At 39.1% G+C, this 24006-nt stretch overlaps 2 protein-coding genes across 2 annotated transcripts; one reads left to right on the top strand and one right to left on the bottom strand.

The window, feature by feature from the left end:
- The first annotated feature begins 16 nt into the window (after positions 1-16).
- Positions 17-8677, top strand: ddx21 (DEAD (Asp-Glu-Ala-Asp) box helicase 21). Its single transcript, XM_088412740.1, has 16 exons — positions 17-151; positions 1384-1593; positions 1696-1830; positions 2017-2092; positions 2418-2596; positions 2721-2838; positions 3219-3407; positions 4361-4506; positions 4609-4758; positions 4879-5040; positions 5134-5253; positions 5383-5456; positions 5613-5772; positions 6172-6306; positions 6425-6469; positions 7803-8677. The coding sequence occupies exons 1-16, from the start codon at positions 80-82 to the stop codon at positions 8064-8066; spliced, it is 2235 nt and encodes a 744-aa protein (XP_088268866.1). The 5' UTR covers positions 17-79; the 3' UTR covers positions 8067-8677.
- Positions 8678-9244: 567 nt separating this feature from the next.
- Positions 9245-23725, bottom strand: chs1 (chitin synthase 1). Its single transcript, XM_088412739.1, has 35 exons — positions 23667-23725; positions 23467-23563; positions 22160-22295; positions 21843-22028; positions 21561-21762; positions 21268-21428; positions 20815-20890; positions 20361-20479; positions 19997-20174; positions 19832-19928; positions 19615-19711; positions 18955-19076; positions 17168-17263; positions 16913-17077; positions 15962-16109; positions 15704-15766; positions 15465-15637; positions 15216-15274; positions 14214-14414; positions 13968-14136; positions 13778-13893; positions 13519-13698; positions 13315-13419; positions 13118-13235; positions 12803-12884; positions 12494-12723; positions 12259-12374; positions 12085-12166; positions 11820-11973; positions 11091-11195; positions 10852-10962; positions 10536-10673; positions 10259-10338; positions 10076-10142; positions 9245-9685 (listed from the first exon to the last, which is right to left on the bottom strand). The coding sequence occupies exons 2-35, from the start codon at positions 23514-23516 to the stop codon at positions 9611-9613; spliced, it is 4257 nt and encodes a 1418-aa protein (XP_088268865.1). The 5' UTR covers positions 23517-23563; positions 23667-23725; the 3' UTR covers positions 9245-9610.
- Positions 23726-24006: the final 281 nt, after the last annotated feature.

Below are 24006 nucleotides of genomic sequence, written 5' to 3'. Positions count from 1 at the left end.
ATCACGCTCGTTCTTTTCCATCCGCGTGGCCGCGTCATTGCTTGTGTGTTCACAAAGTAGGATACCATCCGGGAGAAAAATGCCGTCAAAAAGCGTCGATAAAGATGTCAAAACCACGGAAGACGGAATAGACACCGCCGCGGACCTTAAGGTATCAACAATCAGTAGCATGTACCATTGACCTGACTTTTAAATCCAAATAGCAGGCGTGCTACGTCGCGTTCCCTCTTCTTCCCGTTTGACACCATGTGGCTTTGGTGGCATGCTACAATCAAATTGGGTGTTAGCGACTTATCAAAATAAGACACTTAAACAAATCGCTTTATGTATGTTAGCAATTTGAGTAAATGTTAAGAACATTACGTATGACAGCAACATACTGTCATAAAGTACAGAATTGATGTTACACGTGAGCGTTGTATCCGAGCAAAGAGGATCACGTTGAAAGGCCACGTGAAAGAGATGGGCGCTTTAAAGAATTTGGACGCCGGAAGTTGGGTGCGGAATGCCTGAACAAAGCTCAACTCTACTTTTTGTCGCTCTCGTTTTACGTTTTACCTGTTAATCGATTTGGTTAAGGCAAATCTGGGTGTAATTCAGTGGTTGGTGTAGATTAGCATCCAACACATGCTAGCTATTGTGGTATGTCGCAACATCAGCTTAAAACGTAATCGAAGGTGCAAAAAATGATTTGTTTACACTCTATTGAAGTAGACTATCTTTTTCCCTTGTTAAAACTAGCTATGCTTATTTGCAGTTTTAAAGTTATTTTCGTTGACAGCCTCACGTAACGTTTTTAATTACTTGAAGAAATATTTTCTCCTAGAGATTTTGAACAGTACATGCTGTGAACAATTCATTTTCTTTAAAGTTCCACATTGTCCACACCAGGACAAATGAATAATTTTTATCGTGTTTAAATTTTTCCTTTACTTCCATTCCCATTTTACTCTGTGCACTTTCGTAATTTAGTAAGGTACAGTTTATTTCTGTATTTTGTTTTTAAATGTTTGGTTATTTATGTTGTGTAAAGACTTTTTAACGATTTTATAATATTCGTGATTTTCTCAGTCAAAATACTTTTTATTTTTATTTATTATCGTAACCCTTTTGAAGTCCACATTCACGTACTACCTATTTACATCCACCTCGTCCTAAAAAAACAATATTTGAGTAGTGTCCAAAAATAGCTGCTACTGAATTAGTTGATTGTGCAACATAGTGATCAACTTTGTGTATGAATTGCACTTTATAATTAAAGATTCTCTTGCCTAGAGGAGAAAATGAGGTCATTTCGTTCTGCAGGTACCTGTGATGCTTTAGTGTACTGCATGTAAACGTGTTGAGTAAAAATTTCTAAATGTTAATATCAAATTCAAACAGGTCAAGAAACTGAAGAAGAAGAAACTGATTCAGACAGAAGTGGAGCCGGACACTGAATGTCCTGTACCAAAAAAGAAAAAAATGAAAAAGAAGCTGGCAGAGGACCAAGTAAATGACCAGACAGAAGAATACACAGACCTGAATGGCAACAGTAATAATTCTGAGCCACCAAAAAAGAAGAGAAAGACCACAGAAGAGGCCAAGGACAAGGTTAGTACGATTGGAGTTTTGCTACTCACTGAAAACTACAGTGTAAGTGTGTGTGTGTGTGTGTTTTTTGTAATTATTATGTTTCACATTTCTTGGGTTTAGATGAAAAAGAAGCAAACAAAAGCAATTATTAAAGCTGAAATCATCGGACATTCCATGCCAGACACACCAGCACCAACACCAAACCAGACACCATCTCAGTCAGATGACTCAACCAGTGAGAGTGACAAAGACAGTGTAAGAAAAAGCCTATATAATAATGTCGTACTATTACAATAGTCTTCACACACCGTTTGCATTCTACTCAATATGTATTTGTAGGTCATTTAATTTTCATGTCTTTGATCATCACACGTAGTCCCCTTCAACATCACCACCATTTTTAAAGCTCTATCATCTGATTCACGATTTCCAATCGTTTAGGAGGAAACACCTGAGCAGAGAATTGGCGCTTTCTCCAACTTCAGAATCTCAGAAGGCACCATTAAAAAACTTAAAGGTACGTGTTTGTGTTTAGACACCATACCAAACTGCTCTCGGAAAAGTCTTTTGTATTCTGTTTACAAATTGCCCAAATTTTAATACAAAACATATGGCTCTTTAATAAATCAATCAATCAAAGAATAGCAAGACATTACACAACGAATGTTTTTATTTTTTTTAAGCTGACAATATTTGTTACCACAAGATGGCGGTATGTTATCGGGTCAAATAAATATAAACTGTTTTGATTCTCATTATTTTTTATTTATTTTTTATTTTTTTGGTGCTACATTTTGATTCAGTCGAATTTGTTTTACTTCCCACTTATTTCTCTCTTTCAGCTCGGGGAGTCTCCTACTTGTTTGACATTCAGGTCCAGACATTTGATTCTGTATATGATGGGCATGACGTACTTGCTCAAGCCCGCACAGGAACAGGAAAGACTTTTTCATTTGCCATCCCACTGGTGGAGAAGCTCCAGTTGGAAGGATCGGAGTGCCAAAGAGGCCGTCCCGCCAAGGTCTGCACACTCATGAAATCTATACTTTTGCTATCGCTGGATCTTCATCATCAACAAATCTTAACCTGTTGTAAGTTTTTTTTTATTTTATTTTAATTTTTTAAATGTCCTTATCTGGTTGCAGGTATTGGTGCTGGCTCCCACCAGAGAGTTGGCTATCCAGGTTGCTAGAGATTTTAAAGACATCGCAAAGAGACTGAGTATCTCTTGTTTCTATGGAGGCAGCCCTTACAAATCACAGCGTAAGTCTACTGTAATTAAGCATAGGTATATATTAGGAAATAAGAACTCTTCTGTGAAACTTGTAAAATTGGTACATAGACTTGTAAAAAAAACGACAGTGGCACAAAAGTCTTCTCTGAAACACTTTTGAACATTCCACTTTCATAGATAGCAAAAGATGTACTCGTGTATTTGTGTAGACAAAAGTGAAGTTTATTGAAATGTCCCATTATGGCTTTTGTCACATTGTGAAGGGGCGTGAAGTGCTGATGTACAAGTATATTTACAAACTATAAAGTAGTCACCAATTGAATATACTTGGTGGAAGGCAACTGATCCTTAAGTGCTTATCTTTTGGTTGTTGACCTAATAAACACTTTATTGTTTGTTTCTTTAACAGTTGACGCTATCCGTAATGGACTTGACATTTTAGTCGGAACCCCTGGTCGTATTAAAGATCTGATTGAGAATCATAAACTTGACCTTACAAAATTGAAGCATGTGGTTCTGGATGAAGTGGACCAAATGCTGGACATGGGATTTGCTGAGCAAGTGGAAGAAATTCTAGCCGCCTCCTATAATAAGAAAGGTATTCATTTGTTCTTTCCTTTTGATATATAACTGCTGAAGTGAATGTTGAGGAAAGGTACATTTAAAACTCTTCAAAAACAGATCAAAGCTGATTGTCGACATTTTTTGTGTTTACTCAGAAATGGGGGGGGGGGTGAGGAGTGACCTTTCTCACTTACTTTTGACGCATTTATGTTCAGAACTGAGAACGTTTGCAGCATTTGTCAATGATAGTGTAACCAATTTCAGATAAGTCATGAATTAGTTGTGATTACAGGTTTTTACGCTAAACCTTCTCGGGTGGGCCACCATGAGCCATATTGCGGTGACCCCTCCAGAACCAGCACTGGCCTTTTATATTGCTAGCGTTGGGCTGATACCTTTGGCACAATTTGTTCAATTAATCTTTTTGTTATTATTTTTTATTATTAGGGTTGGGCATCGTTTTGAATTTTAATGATTCATATTTTTTTTATCTGATTCCGGTGTCTTAACTATTCTCTATCTATTTATTAAATAGGAGCTAGTTGTTTTTTGGTAAATCCATTTTATCAGCTTTTTCTTGAAGAACTTCATACCACAATACAATGCAGCAGTTTAGGAAAAAATAAATACGTGAATACATACGTAAACACAAAGCAGCAGAAAGAGTCTTGGCCATGTCTAGTGTTGCCGTTGCTGATTAATTACGGAAGAACCGTAATTATAGTCCCAGGTTCGCTCTAACAGAGTCTCTGTGCCCAACTCTAGTGGCTGCATCGCCCAACTACACTGAAATGCAGGTAGCCTGAGGGTCAGCCTTTGGCTCACCTTTCATGTAGACCCCTGGATTATTAATTGAACAGCATGTAATGTCTTTTATTTGTACAATCTGTTTTGAAAATAGTCTGTACTTATGGTTTCTTTTTTTTTTTTTGATAGAATTTTCTTAATTTTACAAAAGTGTCAACTTGTGTTTGGTTTGCACTCCAGATGGCGACCCCAACCCCCAGACTCTTCTCTTTTCTGCCACTTGCCCCCCCTGGGTTTATGATGTGGCCAAGAAATACATGAAGCCCAATTGCAAGCGTGTTGACCTGATTGGAAAGAAAACACAGAGAACCGCAACAACTGTAGAAGTAAGTGTGGGTTGCGGCATAGTTTGTGGTTCAAAGAAGAGTTAGTGCCTTCGGCGAAAATATTCAGCAACAGTAAATAATCACATGTCTTACCCTATGCAGCATCTGGCCATAGCCTGCCACTGGTCTCAACGTGCAGGAGTGTTAGGAGATGTGATCCAGGTGTACAGTGGCAGCCAAGGTCGAACCATTGTCTTTTGTGAGACCAAGAAAGAGGCCAATGAGCTTTCTATGAATACATCCATCAAACAGGTAAGCTATGTGCACCTCTTTTGCACCACATATTTATTCTGCTGATGCAGTCCTTTCCTTTGCAATGTTTGTTCTGCCACATTTACAGTTACAATGTGTTTGTCAATAATGTCTCTTCAGAGTACCCAGTCCCTCCATGGCGACATTCCCCAAAAACAGAGGGAAACGACACTGAAAGGTTTCAGGAATGGATCCTTTGAGGTTTTGGTGGCTACCAACGTGGCAGCCCGTGGGTTAGATATTCCTGAAGTTGACCTTGTGGTTCAGTGTTCCCCACCCAATGTATGATTTGCTGCTCGACTGAACATTTACAGCTACTTTTACAGCCCAATTGCATTTTAATGAAACTGTTATCATCCCATCTACACTTGTTAGGATGTGGAATCGTACATTCATCGCTCAGGGAGAACTGGCAGAGCCGGAAGGACTGGAATCTGCATCTGTTTATACCAGAGAAGGGAAGAGGACCAGCTACGCTATGTGGAAAACAAAGCCGTATGTCTTTTCTGTTAAACCAAAAGTAACTCATACTGAAGCTATGCTGCATGTTAAAACATAGATGATTCTAAGACAAGTTGACATTAATTTTGCAAATTAAAGTGAATGTGTTTGGTTTTTGTACAGGGCATAACGTTCAAACGAGTGGGTGTTCCCACTGCCAGTGACATCATCAAGTCATCGAGCAAGGATACTCTAAGGTGCATTTGGGGCGCAATAGGAAATAAGCCCCTTAAGTTATAGCAAAACATGTTTTGCATTTGCTTATACCTTAAAACAGTTGCTGTGGTCCGTGATAAGTCCCTTGGAATAAAATATTGCATCATGTGGAATAATCTTTTTATTTTGTCATCTAGGTTGCTGGATTCAGTTCCCGCAGAAGCCGTTGGATATTTCAGAGCATGCGCCGAGAAGCTTGTAGAGGAGAAAGGAGCTGTGGAAGCGCTCGCTGCTGCTTTGGCACACATTTCTGGAGCGACCAGTCTGGCGCAGCGATCGCTGCTCACCTCTGACGCTGTAAGTTAAGATGAACTGAATGATTATGGATCTGCTGCGACCCTTGAATGGGCACACCATTTTATTTGATTGTTTTTGTTAGTGTAACAAAATTGGATGGTTTTAAATACTTGGGGCGGCATGGCTCGGTGGTAGAGTGGTCGTCTCCCAGCTGAGAGGCTGTGGGTTCGATCCCCTGACCATCAAGACCATGTCGAAGTGTCCTTGAGCAAGACACTGAACCCCCAGTTGCTCCTGATGCTGCGTCATCAGTAGGTAAATGACTAGTTAGTGTAAAGTGCTTGTGAGTACCCAAAGTAGAAAAGCACTATGTAAGTGAAAGTCCATATACCAAAATTGTGGTTGTTAGTCAGCGCTTGTTTTGCTCACAATTAATGCTATTAATGTTTGTTTCCCAAGGGTTACACCACCATGCAGTTGGTATGCTCTCAGGAGATGCATAATATGGGCTTTGCCTGGAGAAGCATCAAGGAACAGCTGGGAGAGGAGGTTGAGAACCACATCCGTAGAATGACCTTCATCAAAGGGAAAATGGTGCTTACTGTTAATGTTACTTAAGTTACACTATCAAAGCCACTGACATAGATGAAGTGATAATGATTTTGTTTTACACACAAAAGCAAAATAATTTTCTCAAATGTTTTTCCAATAGGGCGTTTGTTTCGATATCCCAGTTGGCAAAGTCAAAGAGTTTCAGGTAAGCATGTACAGCGTATGTGTACACATACTATTCAACCTTTGTGTTGTATTATTAATCTTGGGCTTAAACCTCAAATGTGACATTTTAATGAATTTCACACTTTTTTTCAAAAATTGAATACTATTGGTCAATCCACTCCATTCCACAATTGAGCTAATAATAAAGTAGGCAATAGAACAAAAACAAAAGAAATATTTTGACAAATTATTAACCAATGTAAAGTGTCAAATTGGTTGCTAATGTACACAATGGAGTGATATTGGTTAAACAAGCTTGCAATTTTTGGGCTCTCCTGAGTTGTGATTTTTTTTGGAGAGAAGGGACAAATGAAGGCACTAAGGCTCAGTTTCACTAAGACGCACACAAGACAGCAGCTAGAAACAAAACCATACAACTTCTGAAAACACTCAGCAATTCCCAGAAAGTCATTATGTGCTAACTTACCCAGGAAACCTTAATCCTGCAATATTTCTTTCATCTATTTTTTGCTAGTTCAAAGAGGCCAATTCTTGGTCGGTGTTTTTGATTTTTTGGCACTCTTCTAGGAAATGCCCTACCTTCAAATGATTACTTCAAATGATTAAATTCATCTTCAGCATTTCCAATAACAAATGACTAGAAATGATAACCTTGATGATCTACTATTATATGGAATTACATATTAAATTCAAAAAGTTGAAAAATTACTACTTTGACCTTGATCATACTCTACTATGAGCCTGTGAAACGGCTATCCACATCAATGTAACTTTACTGTTATAACTCATCCCCATATGTGCATCCTTCAAGGTTGTCAGAACAATTATCCTAATAGATCTTTAAAAGTGAAATGAGTAGAAAATATTTTAGATTTGGGATATGTTTGTACACCGAGTAAAGAGGGGTACATTGTTTTACACAGTTGTTTTGTATGATGTTAAGTTGCGCGCTGGCCTTTTTTGTCCTGATTTGCAAAAGCTTAACACAAGAAAAACATATAGTTTTAACCAATAATAAAATTTGGCTTTTTGAAAGCCCAATAGCTAGCACAATGCTTTCACGGATTGAAAAAAATGCTGAAGATTGGCTAATAAAACTTGTATCCATGTTGCAATAAGTAAAAACTTAAAGCAATTTGTTAAAATTCCAAGTGGTAGCAAGACGTTGACAGGGACTACGGAACCTAACAGGCATATTACAGTTGGATGGTCTTAAGACTTTCATCATCAACTTTGTGTATTTTACTGACACACCCTTCAGGTCAAGGCAGGCAGAACAGACAGAGAGAGCTCTTCAATAGTCACTGCAGTCCTGTAGACAAAATTAATCCGGTCTTTTGTTCGTCTAATAGGAGGGCTGGAAAGATGGTCGCCGTTGGCAGCTGACAGTGGCCACAGAGCTCCCTGAACTGGAGGAGAAGCCACACAATAACCCCGGTGACAGAGGAGGAGACGGGGGAGGGAGATTCCGAGGCGGACGGGGCCGGTATTTTGGGGGAAGCGGTGGACGTGGCGGTAATGGTTTCCGTAGAAACGGCGGAGGCAATGGCAGAAATAGCGGCGGTAATGGCCGGAACCGAAGCGGACCGAAACGCAGCTTCAGTCTTGCGTTTTGATCATGGAACTGTCAACCTTTTGGACTAATTGGACTGGCTTTCTCACCTTTGGGCCAGCATTCTTTGCTTTGGCTGTCAGTTCGGAGCCACACATGGCAACTCCCAACTTGATAGTGGTGCCTGTCAGATATCCGTTCAATTAGTGAAAATTTGTCAAAATAAAAGTAAATGGCAAAACCTGTTTTTCTAGTGGCTATCTCCTAGGACCACATTTTGGACCTATGGTAGCCATATGGAAGACCAGACTTGGGCGCCAACTCAACCGACACACTGATTGTTCACTTTGCAAATCAGTACATTACTGAAATCCAAAGTGGATGTTAAGAGAAGGCAAAAGTTAGTGTCACGGAACATTGCGTTTGTCTTATGTTGCATTTGGGGAAAACTGGCAGCAAGACTCCCATGGGAGCGGGAGATTATTTGTGCCCCCCACTTTGGGAGAAGTGATCATGCTTGTCAACCTTTATAGTGGTGAGTCCCCTGTGCTGCCTCACCTCAGCTGAAACAGTCTCCCCAAAATATCGGATGATTGCTTTGCAATTGCTTTTTACTGCCCATGTTTGACTGCTTCTCTTTCAGTGAAGTGTGTTCATTAAAAAAAAGGTCAACCATGTTGTGTATCCTTGTTGTATCATGCATAAGCACCTATATACATCATAAAATAAGTGATTGGATAAAAACTTGCCAAAATGTATATTGGCAACCTATTCTAAGTGAAAGAACTTTGTACCTTGCAAGTTCCTTCAGCACCGTATGTTAGAAGACAAAATTGAAGCATATAAAATGAACACTCCCTGTGAGACCAGAAGGTGGCGTTATTATGCACAGTGTATTGAATATGTAGCATACAATGGAATTTCAAGATAACCTAGACATTCTTGTGTTGCCAAGTGACAAGAGTTTTGGTCTCAGCTGCAGTGTCAACTCCTCCTGGAGGGTGGTGACCCAAAGCGGGGACAAAGGCTTAAAAGAATGACCAAGAATAAATCATTGGGAGTGTTCTGAAGTGGCCTATCTAAACCATAAAAATCTTTGGAAGTAGATGAGCATGCCATGTCCAGATGGTGTCATAGAATTTTTAGGGCACAAGACTTGCTGTGACCCTAGAAAAAAAAAAGTGTTTTGACTTGATTTATGCTTTGATCACATACCAAAAAGACAAGCGACATCAGTCAAAGTGCAGTACGCTGACAATATTTTTCATCACATCAGAGAAAAAGAAAAAAAAACAGTACAAAGACATAAATATGTGCAAAAACTGCAGTTAAAATCCAGGAGTGGACTATGCAGATTCCAGATCGGAAAACATGAATTTACCAGATCCCACAGAAAATGACAACATTTAGCAAAAGTACAATCCTAATAGAAACTGAGATATACAGTATATGGAAAATAATTGTTACACAAAATCTTCTCCACACCTATGTCTAATGTACAGTATCCTATGTATCTCTCAGGTTGAGTTGACAAAAGATTTAACTTGGAATGCTCCATAAAACATTAGACTTTGAAAAGAGTATGAGGACCAAATACAATCACAGTTATCACAAATCATCGCTTGTGATGCTAAGTCCACTGATGGTAGGGTTTTCCAGTGTCAAGCCTTCATCATCGTCGTCCTGGAGAATGAATACAACAAATAGTATGATTGTAGGATTATCAATAGTCTAAAGATAACGAGCGGGTTCAATGTTGCTTTGCATTGCCAGCCTTTGATTTATGAGATAGGGACAATGCTGGTAAAATAAGTGTTAACATGAGAGTGTTGAGGTGTTGTCGGGATTATGTGTCTCAACTGTAACTTGCATTTGTTTAAATACATGATGCATCTTCACAAAATCGTACTTATGTCTCTGAAGATGCCGATTGAGATTGATATGTTTTAATTCTACACTTAATTGTCTTTAAAATGATATCCATGAATAGAGGAAGGTTGCTCAAAAAGTACTAAAGTTACAGCAATGAATGTTGAATGTTGCCAAGTCGAAATCCCCATTTGTGTTTCTTACCTCGTCTTTTGGTTTGTAGTCTTTCTCTGTGCTGCGATAGGACACCACGTGGATCAATGTGTAGACCCTATAATCAAATGGAAGTCATAGATCAGTGCTTGCACACCACCAAATCGAAGTCCTGGTTTTTATAGATGTAAATAACAACTCCGGACGTGTGACTTTGAGATGTGGTGTGTTTACCTGTGGTACAACATGGCAATAAACTGGATGAGAAGAAGGATGGCAAAAGAGACCAGAAACATTAAGCTGAGAGGCTCCACCTGTCAACATAGAAATGATATACAATAAGTTGGACAGTTCCCATTGACATCGCACATTGTTCAGGGTTAGGAAAGCTGAAGCATGAACCGATAGCACCAAAAGTAAACTGCTTATGTGGCGTAAGTGTGGAGAAGAGGCATAGTACAGATACAATAAAAGAAGGGGGGTGGGGGGGTATCTTTGTACATGCACCAACCTTGAGGTATTCATCAGATAGTGTTCCGTTTATGTATGGCTTACGGATCTTAATGCTTAAAACGTCCGTTCCAATGGCTTGCAGAAAAAAGGTAGCAACCACCCACAGCACATTGACGATAAAATAGAGGAAGACTGCCTGTGGGGTGTCGGGGGGAAAGAAAGTGTTAAAACAATGATTTTGTAGTAATATGTTTTGTCAGGGACTTTTTGAATCCAACGCAAGACAAAAAAAATCCCAACCACGCTTTTCTCATGAAAAACCTGAAGTAACATTAAAAACGAGATTCAACAACATTTAAAAGAAGTTTAGTGACCTTATTGCGCAGAGACTTGAGCTCTCTGGTGACCTCTTCGAGATGTGCTTTGGTGTCTTCTATGGGCTTCAAATAGCGCTCGATCAACTTGTTCCAGAAGTCATTCTCCGCCTACGAAAACACATAAAGCAGATATATTTGCCTCACCGGCTCATCACCGTTTGAAGTTTTCTTGTTTTTGTGTCAACTGTGCTTGCCATCCTCCGTTTCCTCCCCCGGTCCCAATGGCGGAATCTTACCTCTTCTAATTTTTGCACCTGTGGGGCAGTCAGAGTTTTCTCGATGGCTCTCTTGATTTTTCTCTCTAATCTTTCCATGCGGCTGATTTTGAGGGTGCGCCGAGCCTAGACAACACATCAGTACATTTGACTTTAGGGTAAATAAAAACAAATGTGATAAAGTCAACGCATTGATCAAATCTGTCAGAAATTAGGGCTGAATGAACCTGAAATTTAATCGTGTTATTTTTTTTTCCCCATTACTGTTGGTATTATGACTTGACATACAAGCCTTCCATGAACAGTAGTTGTTGAGGGGGCAACTCATATTTTAATAATGTATTATTATCAAATTGACATTAATATGCACACATAAAACTTGCCTAATGTTTAAAAATTTATTTTTTTCCATCCATTGTAACCCAAAACATTTATATATATATATATATATATATATATATATATATATATATATATATATATATATATATATAGATAGATAGATAGATATAGATAGAGATAGATAGATAGATAGATAGATAGATAGATAGATAGATAGATAGATAGATAGATAGATAGATAGATAGATAGATAGTCTCTGTGTACACGTGATGCCCTTTTCAATAAATGGAAATGTATTTTTTTTCCACTGGAAGCGGTGTAGAATGGGCGTTTGGATTTTTAAAATGGGTTTTTATTGGGTCTTTTCCTAAACAGTAATGTGGTTACTCTGCCTGTCATTATGAATACCTGCTCCGTCAATTCTTGTTGTAGTTCCTCCAGTTGGCTTTCTGTCAGAACATCTTCAGGCCCTACTCCATATAGTTGTCCGCTGAGAGTGTCGGTTAACATTAATATCAACTCATCACATACGTCCTCTTGATTCTTATTGCGGAGAGAGTACCTGGTTTCAAGAAAAGAACAAGAACACGTCTGTGAAGATTCTCAGTCATTGCAATTCATGATGGGTATTATGTGACAAAAAATTTCAGCTTGTAACGCTGTTCCTCCATACCGTATTTGTTCTTTTAAGTTCCTCTTTAAGTTGGCAAAAGTCAACTTTTTAAGAAACTCTTCCTTGACTGGATTCACCCAATCTAAGAAGACAGGCACATACAGTAAATAAGTTTTTATTTTGAAGCGCATTACTGCAAAGTGTAGTGTTTGTCTCAGTCATAGGGCGTCTCACCGCTAACTGGAATGTCCGCATCTTCCTGGTTGTCGTTGTCATCATAATAATCATCGTCATCATCTTCGTCTTCCGAGGCACTTGTTGATATAGTCTGTTTTTCCAGGCTATCATCGCTACGCACACACAGACACGCATGCAAGTAAACACGTATGTTGGTGACTTTGGAAGTTGAAACCGTAAATGCATTCATTTGCAAAAGAACAAATAGGAAGGATCAAAAAAAATAAATTACGTGTTTTTGGACATGATGTCAAAGCTTTTCATCTCGCTCATCACATTATCAGTCAGAGGTTTCGTTCCTCCTTGCTGTGGCGCTTGGGTGGCTTCCGATGTAGCTTGTGGCTCCACGTTTGAAGCGGCGTGTTGATCCGTCTCCTGTTCCGTGATTGGCACGGGAGAGGCTTGCTTTCCGGCCTGTCCTGTGATTTGTTGGATCATCAGGCTCTCTGTTTCCTGAGTTATCTGTCGATTCACAACAAAAGTGCCATGAATTCATCAATCCGCAAATACACAGTCACTTGTGCGTACAGGTTTATGTCACCTGTAACTTCATGTCCCAGCAGCAGAGTTTGCAGTTTCGGTCGCACAGCACATTATGGTTCTTTTTTACCTCTGCTCCTCCCCTAATGTATTAAGTAGATTAAAAAAAAAAGATGACATACACAAATTCAAGGAGCTTCAGTATGATCATGTTGACTGCCAATAGAGAATATCATTATGCTGTCAGTATACCAGAATATTTGACTACAATTTAAACCAATTTTTTAAAACAATTTTTCAGAAAATGTATTAATTAACAATTGTAACGCATATGCATCTGTCATGCTTCAAGGAACGTTGGGAATCAGTGCATTACTTATTGGATTCCCTCGTGCCCCAGGATACAATGTGCATGTTAACCAGGGAGTAGATGGTAAGCAGAAGGTAGCCACTGGGAATACAGATGAAATACATGAGGCCATAGACAATCATTCCTGTAGGAGAAAAAAAAAGCATCACAATGCATGGCGCGATATCATCTAACATGAATGTGAGAATGCAATCTTTACATACCAAATTCTTCGGGGTGGAGGATAGCGGTCACCAAGTACATGACTGTCATAGAAATCAGGAACACACCAGTTGGGGTCAGGAATGTACCCTGAATCACCATATCACCTGAGGACACACTGGCGCTTCAAAAATCTTTTCTAAAAAAAATCAGTCAGGAGCTGAAAACATCAACTTAAAGTCACAAAAATGAAGATAAATGCTCACCAATGATCGAAAAAAAGGACGCTGTCATGAGGAAGGCGTACAGAACACTCAATATGGCGGCGACTGTTATCTGGTTGTTTGGTTTTGCAATGAAACAAAAGATGATGTACAACACAGGGGGAATGCTTGCAATAATAATGGAAAGGGTACCGGCGATTTTAAAGACAAACTGGAAAGCACCTGCACAAAAGCACAATACAGAATTTTTTCATGCATATTGCAGGGGAAAAAAATAAAGATGTCGACAACTCTAACCTACCTGCCACCATGAGAGTCACTGAAGCTGGTCCAAGAATAGAAGAGCTAACAGTGAACATCTGGTAGAAAATATAAAGTCTGGATATGGAGGAGTTTCTCTTCACTGTTTCTCCGCCACTGAAATCATCAACATGAAAGCGTTGCTACCAATCTGATGTTTGATTTCAGTATTTTAAAAATCAGTGACTGACCTGTGCAATAGATCCAACGTATTAGCCAGGGTGGATGGTCCCCACCGTCTCCTCTGGTTATAAAATTCCTTAAACTCTTGTGGTGAGTTGGTGTAGGCGTCGGATGCAGCATTGTATTCCACACGCCACCCTTGCTGCAGTAGCAAAGTACACAACCAACGATCCTCCCCTGGGAAATTTAAACAATTAACATAATGAGTATTGAAAACGGCTGACATGAGGGAAAACTGACGTAAGAATCTTGACCTTGGTCATATTGCACATATTCCGCGGCTCTTGTGGCGGTCGTCGTGTATCTCTTCAGCACGTTGTCATCCATTAAGGCAGATGCTCGAAAGAGACTGAAACATCCTGGACTACACAGCACAGACCCAAAAACGTGTTCTGCAGTCTTCTGTAACCAATGACCCACTGCATACTCAAACTTCTGGTACCACACCATGGGGCCTGAAGGTTGGGGAGACGTAGTTTAGAAATTTGCCTCCACCCCTGGACCTCAGTTAACTGACATTTTTAGTGCATCTTAACATATCATTATGATGTGTTCTTTTAAATTAAGAATAGAGAACGCATAGAAAACCTTGTAAAATTCAGGGCATTGTTTTGGTTTAAGAAGATTACTGATGATGGTGAACCACATAGTACTGAACTGTGGAGATACAGCGACAAAATACTTTTCATTATTCACGATCAAATTTTCCTGGTTTTTGGCTGTGGCTAAACTGGGACATAGTGAGTTACCTAAACCCACTATAGAAAAACGGAGCATAAAGGTTCCCAAAATCCTAGTTGGATATTCTGACAAGACGTCCCTTTTAAACCCTAACAATCACCATTTTGAGCCTTGTTTACAGAGTTCTGTCGAGTTACTTGAGCTCCATTGTTTTGACCCGAGTTAACAGAGGTTTTGTCCCAATGTCGTGTTTATTTTTTAGTCCATGCGTACAGCAATCACACGGTTGTCATAGCGATCCATACGATAAAGCAATATAGAATGAATTTAAGCTGTTTACTTTTACATTCAGGTCATGCTGGAACTAAACCTACTTCCTGCTTCCGTGTCTACGAATCATGGGAAATGAAGTCAGACCATGGTGAATTGAGCTTTCTGGTACCCCGTTCCCAATGTGGGACAATAAGGTGCGTTGTGCCAATAGGTTTTCAGTTTTATGAACAAGGCCAGCATTTGAAGACTTAATTACAACAAAAGTTGATTTGAACTCACTGTGCCAAGAAATGTTTGCTTACCCATTCCAGTAGGATGGATTCGTCCACAGGCTGCCCCTACATTTTCATACATCCTCAGCCTGCCAATCAAAATATCATTGTTATCAATTGGAATGTAAATATTGATCACTAATCTTCACGATGGCCTTAGCGTTGAAATATTATCTGTATAATTTTTCGGTAGTGTCATTTGTTTTGTGTGTAAAATATTTCTGGATTCCCCAAAGCCATGATAAAAAAACGAACAAAAACCATTCATTTAATACTGACCTGTCTACAAGCAGAATCACAGCTTTAGGCTGAAAGTCGGTGTCTCCATCCAGAGCCAGGATGTATACATTGTCATCTGAGATGAATCGTCTTTTGTTGTCATTGTCATATTGGGGCATGAGGAAGATTTCACCATCCAAAGAGATTAAAGACGCTCTGCTTAGGTCTTGGCGCTACAAATTGAATGTTGTTAATACACTGTACTTTTGTATCATTTGTATTTGTTACTATAGACTTACTTTGGTCTGAGGGTTTTTCGCATTGTAGCCCTTCCATCCAAGTAGATAATACATGTACATTATCTAAAAGGCAACAATGTTCGTTTTACTGTCAGTTTAAAGAACAGATTTTTTTAAATTTAATCAGATATTCTTGGTCATTTGCTAATACAAACAGGGTAGCAACTTCCAGGACCTGGTCAACTGAGCATTTTGTGTGCCTTAATTTTCAGTCAGCACCTAGCCAACACTACAACCCAAAATTCTTGCAGTACATACCTGAGACCATCTTTTCTTGTTTCTGATGAGACCTTTGTCTTTAAGGTGAATGTACAGCATGTTGCCCTCTGGCATAACAAATACAAGTCTGCCACCATATGGAGTTTCCACAATTGATACATCATCGGGCTCTTTGTTGGTAAAAACTCTGTGCGAAAAGGGATTGTTATGATGAGAAACATGTTTTAGGAATAATTATTTTAGATTTTACTGAGTAACAGTGGGGGGAACTAACGCTTGTTTTTAAATTAAGTTTTAATCTGATGAGAACATCTCTTTTCAGTATATGCTTTGAACTGCTTCAACCGCCTAAATACACCAATGGGCCAAATATGAGAGGTAGGCGTCGGCCGGCCATCGACGCGACCATAAAGATTTTTATGAGGGTAAGTTATTGAAAATATTGAAACGTAAACAATGCTACTGCATTCTTATTTTTTATTTTTTTTTGCTTGCATGCAATGCTGATCTAAATCCTGATACCGTATATCCAGTTTGGTACCCATGTGTTCCGCTGTTGTGGGTCTCCTCACTTTGTCTACATACCCTTACAGTAATACCATATAATTCTGGGCTCTATCGCATCATAGTGAAAACGTAATCTTTTCGCTCTTCCGTCCAGACAGATTTTGCATGTCGAAATGCGTAGGGCGATGATGCGCAAACAACGAAACTGTCAGGGCTTATCTGTCTCTGTCACTTCCTGTTCTTGCCGCGTGCGCTAATTCACTAGCTGACAGTCAATCAGATTGATCAAATGTCAGAATGGTCTGAGGCTGCGTCAACACACTGGATCTGTTGAAAATGTATGCAGATGCACTGCCAATAGCTGCAACATAATGATGGTGTTTTTTTACCTAATCTGATGGTGCGAACCGACACCTGGACTCTTCCCAGGTTTCGATGTCGGATTGGTGTATCTAGGTCTGTAAATTGAAGGTGAGACCTCACCTGTAAACCTCGATGACAACTTGAGTCAAATCATTGACATATGAATTAACCAGTCTCTTCCCCGTATCTTTTTCCGTCATGAACCCGTCATCCACGTAAATGTGACACTCGAAATCAAAACAGTCCTTATGTTCCAGTGTGGGATCGCCTCGGTAACGGTCCAACCTTCAAACAAAAGACAAATAGTTAACGCTACAAATGACTGGAATTTGATAAATTCTCCGAAATGTGGTCTTGTGTGGCCGCAACGCAAACCTGAACATTGAGGTCAGAATCTTAAGCATTTCATCGTAAGTCTCGTGCCACATGGTGGCACATAGATAGATCACGCAGTTCTGGATTTCATCTTGGCTGTAGACACAAACAGAGCAGCACAGCTTCAGATTAATCAATGTTAAAATATATTGTGATCAAATGCGTCTGACTTTGAGAAGCATATCTTATACACGTGTGCACTTCAACTCGCTCATGTCTGCATGCAGGCGGTTTTGCGTGTCAACGTTAATATCTTATATACTGTATGTGTTTTTTTCACATCTGAATAAATGTAGTTGTTGGAAGCAAAACAAACGTAAGCAAAAGTAGAATGGCACTCTGTAGAGAGAGCACGGCCAAAGTTGAAAAATCAATATGACATGTGAGCCCCTAAGGTGTAAGAAGAAGGCTTGGACGAGCAGTCTTCCCAGGTGAGAAATTTATTTTATGTTCTAAAAAAAAACAAAAACACAACATAAAAATGTATCGCTTAATTTCATTTTATGGCTGCTGGCAACCAACGTTAAGGTGCATTGCTGATACCAAACATGCAGGCCTAGAAAGTAAAAAGATTTGTTATCCCACGAGAAGACATTTTTCAAACTGAGACGATTAGCTCCCAGCTTTCCTGAGTAGCTGCTGAGCCCGTGTGCATTTCTGGCAACATACAATCACTTGTTGTGCAGTTTCTTGTCTTGACATTGATCACAGAGCTTTGTTAGTGTGCTAATGAGTGGATTGTGCTGGAGCACATCAACCTTCACTTTCTTTTTTTAATGTAGGATATGGCCCTTCCAAACTCAGAAATCAATTATTCAAATTTTGTTGTTGCACATTCACTTGCATGCTTTGTTTGGCGCATTTTTGTAGCGGATGCCCTATCCTGATGTACTTTTTCCAGGCTTGAGATCACCAGAGGATTAGAATAAATGTGCATTATATATTTTTTCAGTAATAACTTACAATTTACGCAAAGGGCAAATTCTTTATGGCTCGCACAGCGTATAAAGTGCTTTAGCTTTTTTTAGTTTGTAATTTGTTTGGAAAATTTGATACTCCACATAGATCTATGTAGATATCAATGTACAGTATTTGTTTATAGTTTAAGTATTTTGTTTAAAATGTGCTAGTTGTGTGTGAAGGGAATCATATATTAGGTTGTTATCATTATGAGCTTAGTTCATTGTTACCCATTTATGCAATCCTAGTTCATCTTGACCCTGTCCTTAGATAGAACTGTTGACGCACGAAAGTGTGAGCCGGGACCTTGGCCCAGCTGCCGGTGGCGCCCGGCTGGCTCTTTTGTTGTGTCTTGTAATCTGCTATGCTTCTATTCAATAAAAGCCAGGGGGGAACGGCTGGGGAGGGGAAAACTAGCGTTGGAAGACCCACGAGTTACATTTGCCCAAGCTTTTTTCCCTATGCCGGCATAGAAAAGTCAATCTTGGCTGGTCTGAGTTACTCTTTTTGCTGTTTAAGCAGCTAGGCTTGTCCTAGTCTTCTTTTCTGAGATTTCTCTGACATTGTGTTAAGTAAAAAATACAAAAATTGTGAACTTTAGCCTAGCGTAGGACTTAGCTTAGCACATACTCTAGAAGCAAGGGCAACATGGCATATTTGCATTGATTGTGCTGATTGATTGATTGATTGTGTTTTTTTTGAAGATTAAAAAGATTTGTGGATATTTGTTGGATAGTTATTCAGGGGTCCTACTGGCAAAGGAAAACATTTGGTGTTTGTAGTGGTAAGGAAATTGCTAAAAATTCTCTACAAAAAAAACCTCTCACCTTTCTTGGTTTCGAGCCCGAGACACCTTCATCTTGGTGTTGAGTAACAAAGACAAGTCAATGAAAGCCGATTCGTAAAGACGCCGAACGAAGAGCTGAGAGGTTCTCTCTATACGCTGGACCTAAAACAATAAATAAAAGATGCATTTAGCCATGTCATCTTATATATGATATTAATTATCGCTCCCTAAAATATTTTTAACATTGGGATTTGTTTCTCTTTCTGAAAACCTGCATATAACCTGCTAGCAAAAACAAATCAAGCTTTTATTCAAGATAAGGAAAAAGAACTGAAAATAAAACCAAAAACATTGTGGAAAAAAATAAAGCTAAAACATGACACTTGAAATAAACTAAATGCAACTGGAACAGTTCTAACGATAGCAAAAATGTCCTTCATATTCATCCTTGTCATTTCATTTCATAAATGAGTGTTGTGCCCAAAGATGGACGGATAGTTTAACTTTACTGCACAATACTCATTGTGACCTGTTTTTCAAAATTTTGCATTCACAAACGTCCCGACCCAGAAAAAAATGAAAATACTCACTGATACTGATAAAACACACCTAAAATGACCTTTTTAGACCAAAAAACAAACAAACAAACAAACAAACACACATTAAAAACTTAAAATAGTGCTGTAAAGGAAATGCCTACCTTTATCTTCCATACGTAGTAGGTGCATGTGACCAATGCTGACCACATACATACTCCCTCAAACACCAGCATGGAAAAGGGCCATTGCAAGTAATAGCTGTCAATCAAATTAGTATTAGCTATACAGGAGGGAGCATGCATATTATACTGTACTGTAATTTACATTGCATACGTATAACTTGTTAAACGTCACAATATCATGTTAATGTACAGGTACCTGTTAATTGAGGTTCGGCAGATGCTCCTGGTGAGTTCTAGGAAAATCACGGAAGTTCCGTTCTTGTGGCTCAACAAGAACAAGCTTTCACAAAACTCTGTAATAGAAAAACCCACGATACTTTTTTTTTGTAAGAAATGACGAGTTGACGCATAAATGACTCACCTGTGATGTTCCCATGTCGCGCGCCATCCAGTTTTTCTGCTTGGGTTAGGAAAAGTATAATTCCCAACAGAAGCACTGCTGGTCCCGTGCTACATAACGGCAAGGCGAAACTCATTCTGACTGCATGAATCTTACAGGCCACCACCCCAAACCAGTGACATGCTGCTGAGCAGAAGGCCTAACAAGACAACAATGGGCTTGTTAGTGGCGCCGACGCTAATATGAAATGAACAGGCTTGTTAGAAAGACATTGAATCTCATCAGTATCTTGTTATTACACTGGATACTCATTATCACCCTGATGTTAATGATTTGAATAATTCACTATGGCAACATTTATAAAGGGTTAATTAGTGTTGCCTACCTGCAAGAAAAACAGCCCCAGCCCGATTTGCAACAATTCCCAATTTTCACTGTTTAAGTTGAAATCTGGCCAATGGATGGAATCTTCAATGAGGACGTGGTAGAACAGGTATACAGCTCCTAGTAATGAAAATAATGTGGTAATTGTTGACAAGGCTGACTGAAATGTTAGTCAACGCTACACATTTACGGTACAGTTAATTGTTAATACAGCATAGTATGTTGTAATGTGGCAGTGTTTTTTTTTTTAATGTTATATTCCATTTTCAGTTAGTTCTAATTCACTTCACCTCACCCAAATGTAATATATTATTGTTTGATACACACAATTTATAGTTGGTTGGAAATACATTTTTTTGGGGGAAAAAGCATTTGGTCTGATATGCCATCAATTCGAGTTTAATTTTGCATATTCGGTATGAGTGTTGTTCCAGGCGGTGAGTGCAGACAGTTACCTATGACAAGTATTCTCAGAATGCTGCTGATGACAAACACAAAGTCCCTGAAACCATCCAGTTCTGACAACGTATCCTACAAGAGATGCACAAAAGTCTCAGTACACTACACATTTCATGTTCATACAGAGCCAAACAAAGTAGTTCAACAAGGGTTAATCTTGGATCAGAATTGTACTGAATACCAAGCGCACAAGACATTCAACACAAAAAAACATTCATGACTAATGGAAGACAGTATGTTGCTGATTTTGTCCCCACATTTGTACCCTTCAATTCATCAAGATGCACTTGAGAATGTCATTGTGCTGTTGGAAAAGCAAAATCAAAATGCGAATGCTCATGTTTCTGTGATGGTAATTTAACTGTGATTGTAGATGAAATGTAAAAATACGAATGAAAATGATGGTCTTCTAATCAAATTACAGGAGGCGGAATAGCAGCAGAATTTACCTGAATACGATTGGTAGCTTGCATCGGATTCTCCCACCAGCAAAAAGAGACGAGAATTGAGGCGAAAATTCCAAGTCCCACATAGACAAAGCACTCGCTGCTCTGTCTATCCACAAATGACGACACGCGGACATAGTAGTCGATTCCTAGCAGGCTGTATCCTGTTGGGGTACATGAATGTATTTAAGGTTACATCCCTGTAAAACTGAACATTTGAAGAAATGACCGGTAATTGCAGTGACTTGATCTTAATACAAGACAATCACATCAATATAAATAAATCCCGCAATTACCAGCACATGTTAGAACAAGGGAGCAGATCGGAAATATAATTTTCCAAGTTTCTCTCTGTAGTCGGAAGGCGATCTGAAGAAGTGCTGGCACAATACAGACACCCCCACTGATGAACAGATTTGTCAGTACGTCAAACTCTGGCATCACCACCAGTACTAAAATTGAGGTACCGAGCGAGACTATGCATTCGATGGCACAGATCTGCAAAAGAAAAAGCACACCGTTACACTCTGACTTTCTTGAAAACAAAAGATTGGAATCGTGTAATAAATATCACATACAAATGACATGGTCCTCAGGTTGGGCTGTACGAAGCTCTTGAAGGTACACCTCCACAGTGATTTTATGAACACCAAGAAATTTGGGCAAACAAGGCAGAAGACCAGCATCAACATGTAGAACTGTTTTTCCTGTGGACTGCGCAGAGACTTTGGACTGGACAATGTTGACAGCACCAAAAGAGAGCCCTGTGATTGGCAAGACAAAACATGTTTAAAGCTGGTGGTGTTAGTAGTTGGTAATGCGTAGGGAGATTCTAAACTAATGCCATTGGTGTTTAAGGATCATTTCAACTAATGTGACATTTTGTAAACAATACCTTAGCAACAATAGCGCTGGTCAGGACAGCTAACCCCACAATAACAGCCACCAGATACTGGGCCAAATGGAAGAAATGTCTCTTCTGTTCCTTCTCTGCTCCTACTGGGTTGAGTTGGAATGGATCCCATCTTTCCCTGTGTCACATTTTATAGTATTGATAATACAAACAGCATTACTGAGTGGTTATTGTTGCACAATGACCTGTGGTAAAATAGGGGAATTATATCACGGACAGCGTCCTCAGGGGAGAAATCTCCTACTAAGGAAGTTAGTGATATGCCTGTAGAGGGGCTAAATTTGCTTGGAATGGGCATGAATAGATTTATCTCACAATTACTAATTCTGAGAATCTAAGTAATGTGGTGTTTTTGCACTGTCGTGTTTTTAAGTTTTATTTTTTTTTTGCCTGGAAATCAACTGAACTTAAATGAACTCCAATAATTTTACCAAGAAAAGCCATCAATATCAAATCACATTTATGGCAGAAGCGGGTTGATGGCTCAAGCATCTGTTTGAGGAATTTTTCTTTGTTTCCTTGTTCATTTAAGCAAGATAACATTTTATTGATGTGGCCAGTGCGACAGGTGACAGATTTCAATTGCAGTCAGTGTACTTTGCGGATTGAGCAACAGGGAGATAGTTGGAACGTGGAACGTGGAACGAAACTCAACGCAAGACAGTCAATAGGCTTGGGAATGTCAAACAGGAAAGGGAAATAAAGCGCTTGAAGAATTCTAAACACAGAATAATGCTCATTTTAGTGCCCCTGTTTTTTGCAGTTAGCAAAGCATTATTGCCAAATTTTTGGCCTTTTACGACGCGTTCGATCAATCCAATGTTATCTTTTTCTTCTTGTTGGTGTAAATTTAAACATGAAGACATGATTAAGTCAACTCTAACTTTAGATCAGATTCAGCTCAGTACTCTAGCAATGTAACTATTTATAGTGGTATAAATAATTTGATGAAAACAGTACTTTCAAATTGCTACATTGTATTAAGTGAAGTGAAAGTGACTTGACAGATTTTAAGTTATTGTATTTCTATCTGGAAGCATCCAATATCCATAGATATTTTTTGTCAAACAGTGTTGATTTTGCTCCGTGAAACAAAAAAAGCATTTTGGAGACCACAGGGTCACAAGAATCAAAGCTGTAGATAGACATTTTATTATTGTTGAGAAAAAAAAAAAAAAAAAAGCTTGTATCTTAGTATAATGACATTCACAAAAAGGTGACATATTCCATAAACGAGTCATTAGGGGGTCATAATTAGTCACAAAATCAAAATTAAACGTATTGCTTACCTAATCCGTTCCTGTATGGCCTTTGCTCTGATTTTCATTTCTTCCATCATGCTTCTCTAGTTTTGCTTCTTATAGAGCAGTAAGAAGACCATGTATCCTGTGACCAAAGAGAAAGGTGGCCGATTTGTTGAATCTACGCAGCTTTTATTTTCAGCTTGAATATGTACAAATTGGAGAATGTCAGTGCAAATTTGACCTACCTTGTTTTGTTGTTGTGTAGCTTCCTGTTATTTTCTGCAGTCACACCTTTGCCAGCTAATCAGAATTGTAGGTAAATCGACAAAAATTGGAATTCACTATCAGTCTGATTCATCCAAAGTCCTCTGTCTGTCTTTTTGAATTTTCTTCACCTATTTCTTGTCTCTAGTCTGAGAAAGTAAGACAATATATTGCAACGTAACTCCCACCAGCCGGTGTCTGAGCAAGTGCTGCGGTCCACGAAATTTCCATGTGCCCTTTGTCTGATACTGTTAGATAACCATGTGAGGTATGCTGTATAAGTTTCTATTGTAACCACCCAACATGACTCGACTGTGGATG

Source organism: Hippichthys cyanospilos, chromosome 4 (genome assembly GCF_059441005.1).
Source record: "Hippichthys cyanospilos isolate Australia breed blue-spotted pipefish chromosome 4, RoL_Hcya_1.0, whole genome shotgun sequence".
NCBI classification, from domain to species: domain Eukaryota; kingdom Metazoa; phylum Chordata; class Actinopteri; order Syngnathiformes; family Syngnathidae; genus Hippichthys; species Hippichthys cyanospilos.
The sequence above is the reverse complement of the archived record's forward strand: the minus strand, read 5'-3'. Positions and strand labels throughout refer to the sequence as shown.

Coding starts and splice junctions, on each gene's coding strand:
- chs1 (XM_088412739.1), bottom strand. CDS start 23,516: ATGATGGAAGAAATGAAAATCAGAGCAAAGGCCATACAGGAACGGATT. Junction 16,110..16,912: donor GTTGTCATCGAGGTTTACAG/GTGAGGTCTCAC, acceptor CTTTTCGCACAG/AGTTTTTACCAACAAAGAGC. Junction 10,963..11,090: donor AGGTGCAAAAATTAGAAGAG/GTAAGATTCCGC, acceptor GTGTTTTCGTAG/GCGGAGAATGACTTCTGGAA.
- ddx21 (XM_088412740.1), top strand. CDS start 80: ATGCCGTCAAAAAGCGTCGATAAAGATGTCAAAACCACGGAAGACGGA. Junction 1,594..1,695: donor CAGAAGAGGCCAAGGACAAG/GTTAGTACGATT, acceptor TCTTGGGTTTAG/ATGAAAAAGAAGCAAACAAA. Junction 6,470..7,802: donor GCAAAGTCAAAGAGTTTCAG/GTAAGCATGTAC, acceptor TTCGTCTAATAG/GAGGGCTGGAAAGATGGTCG.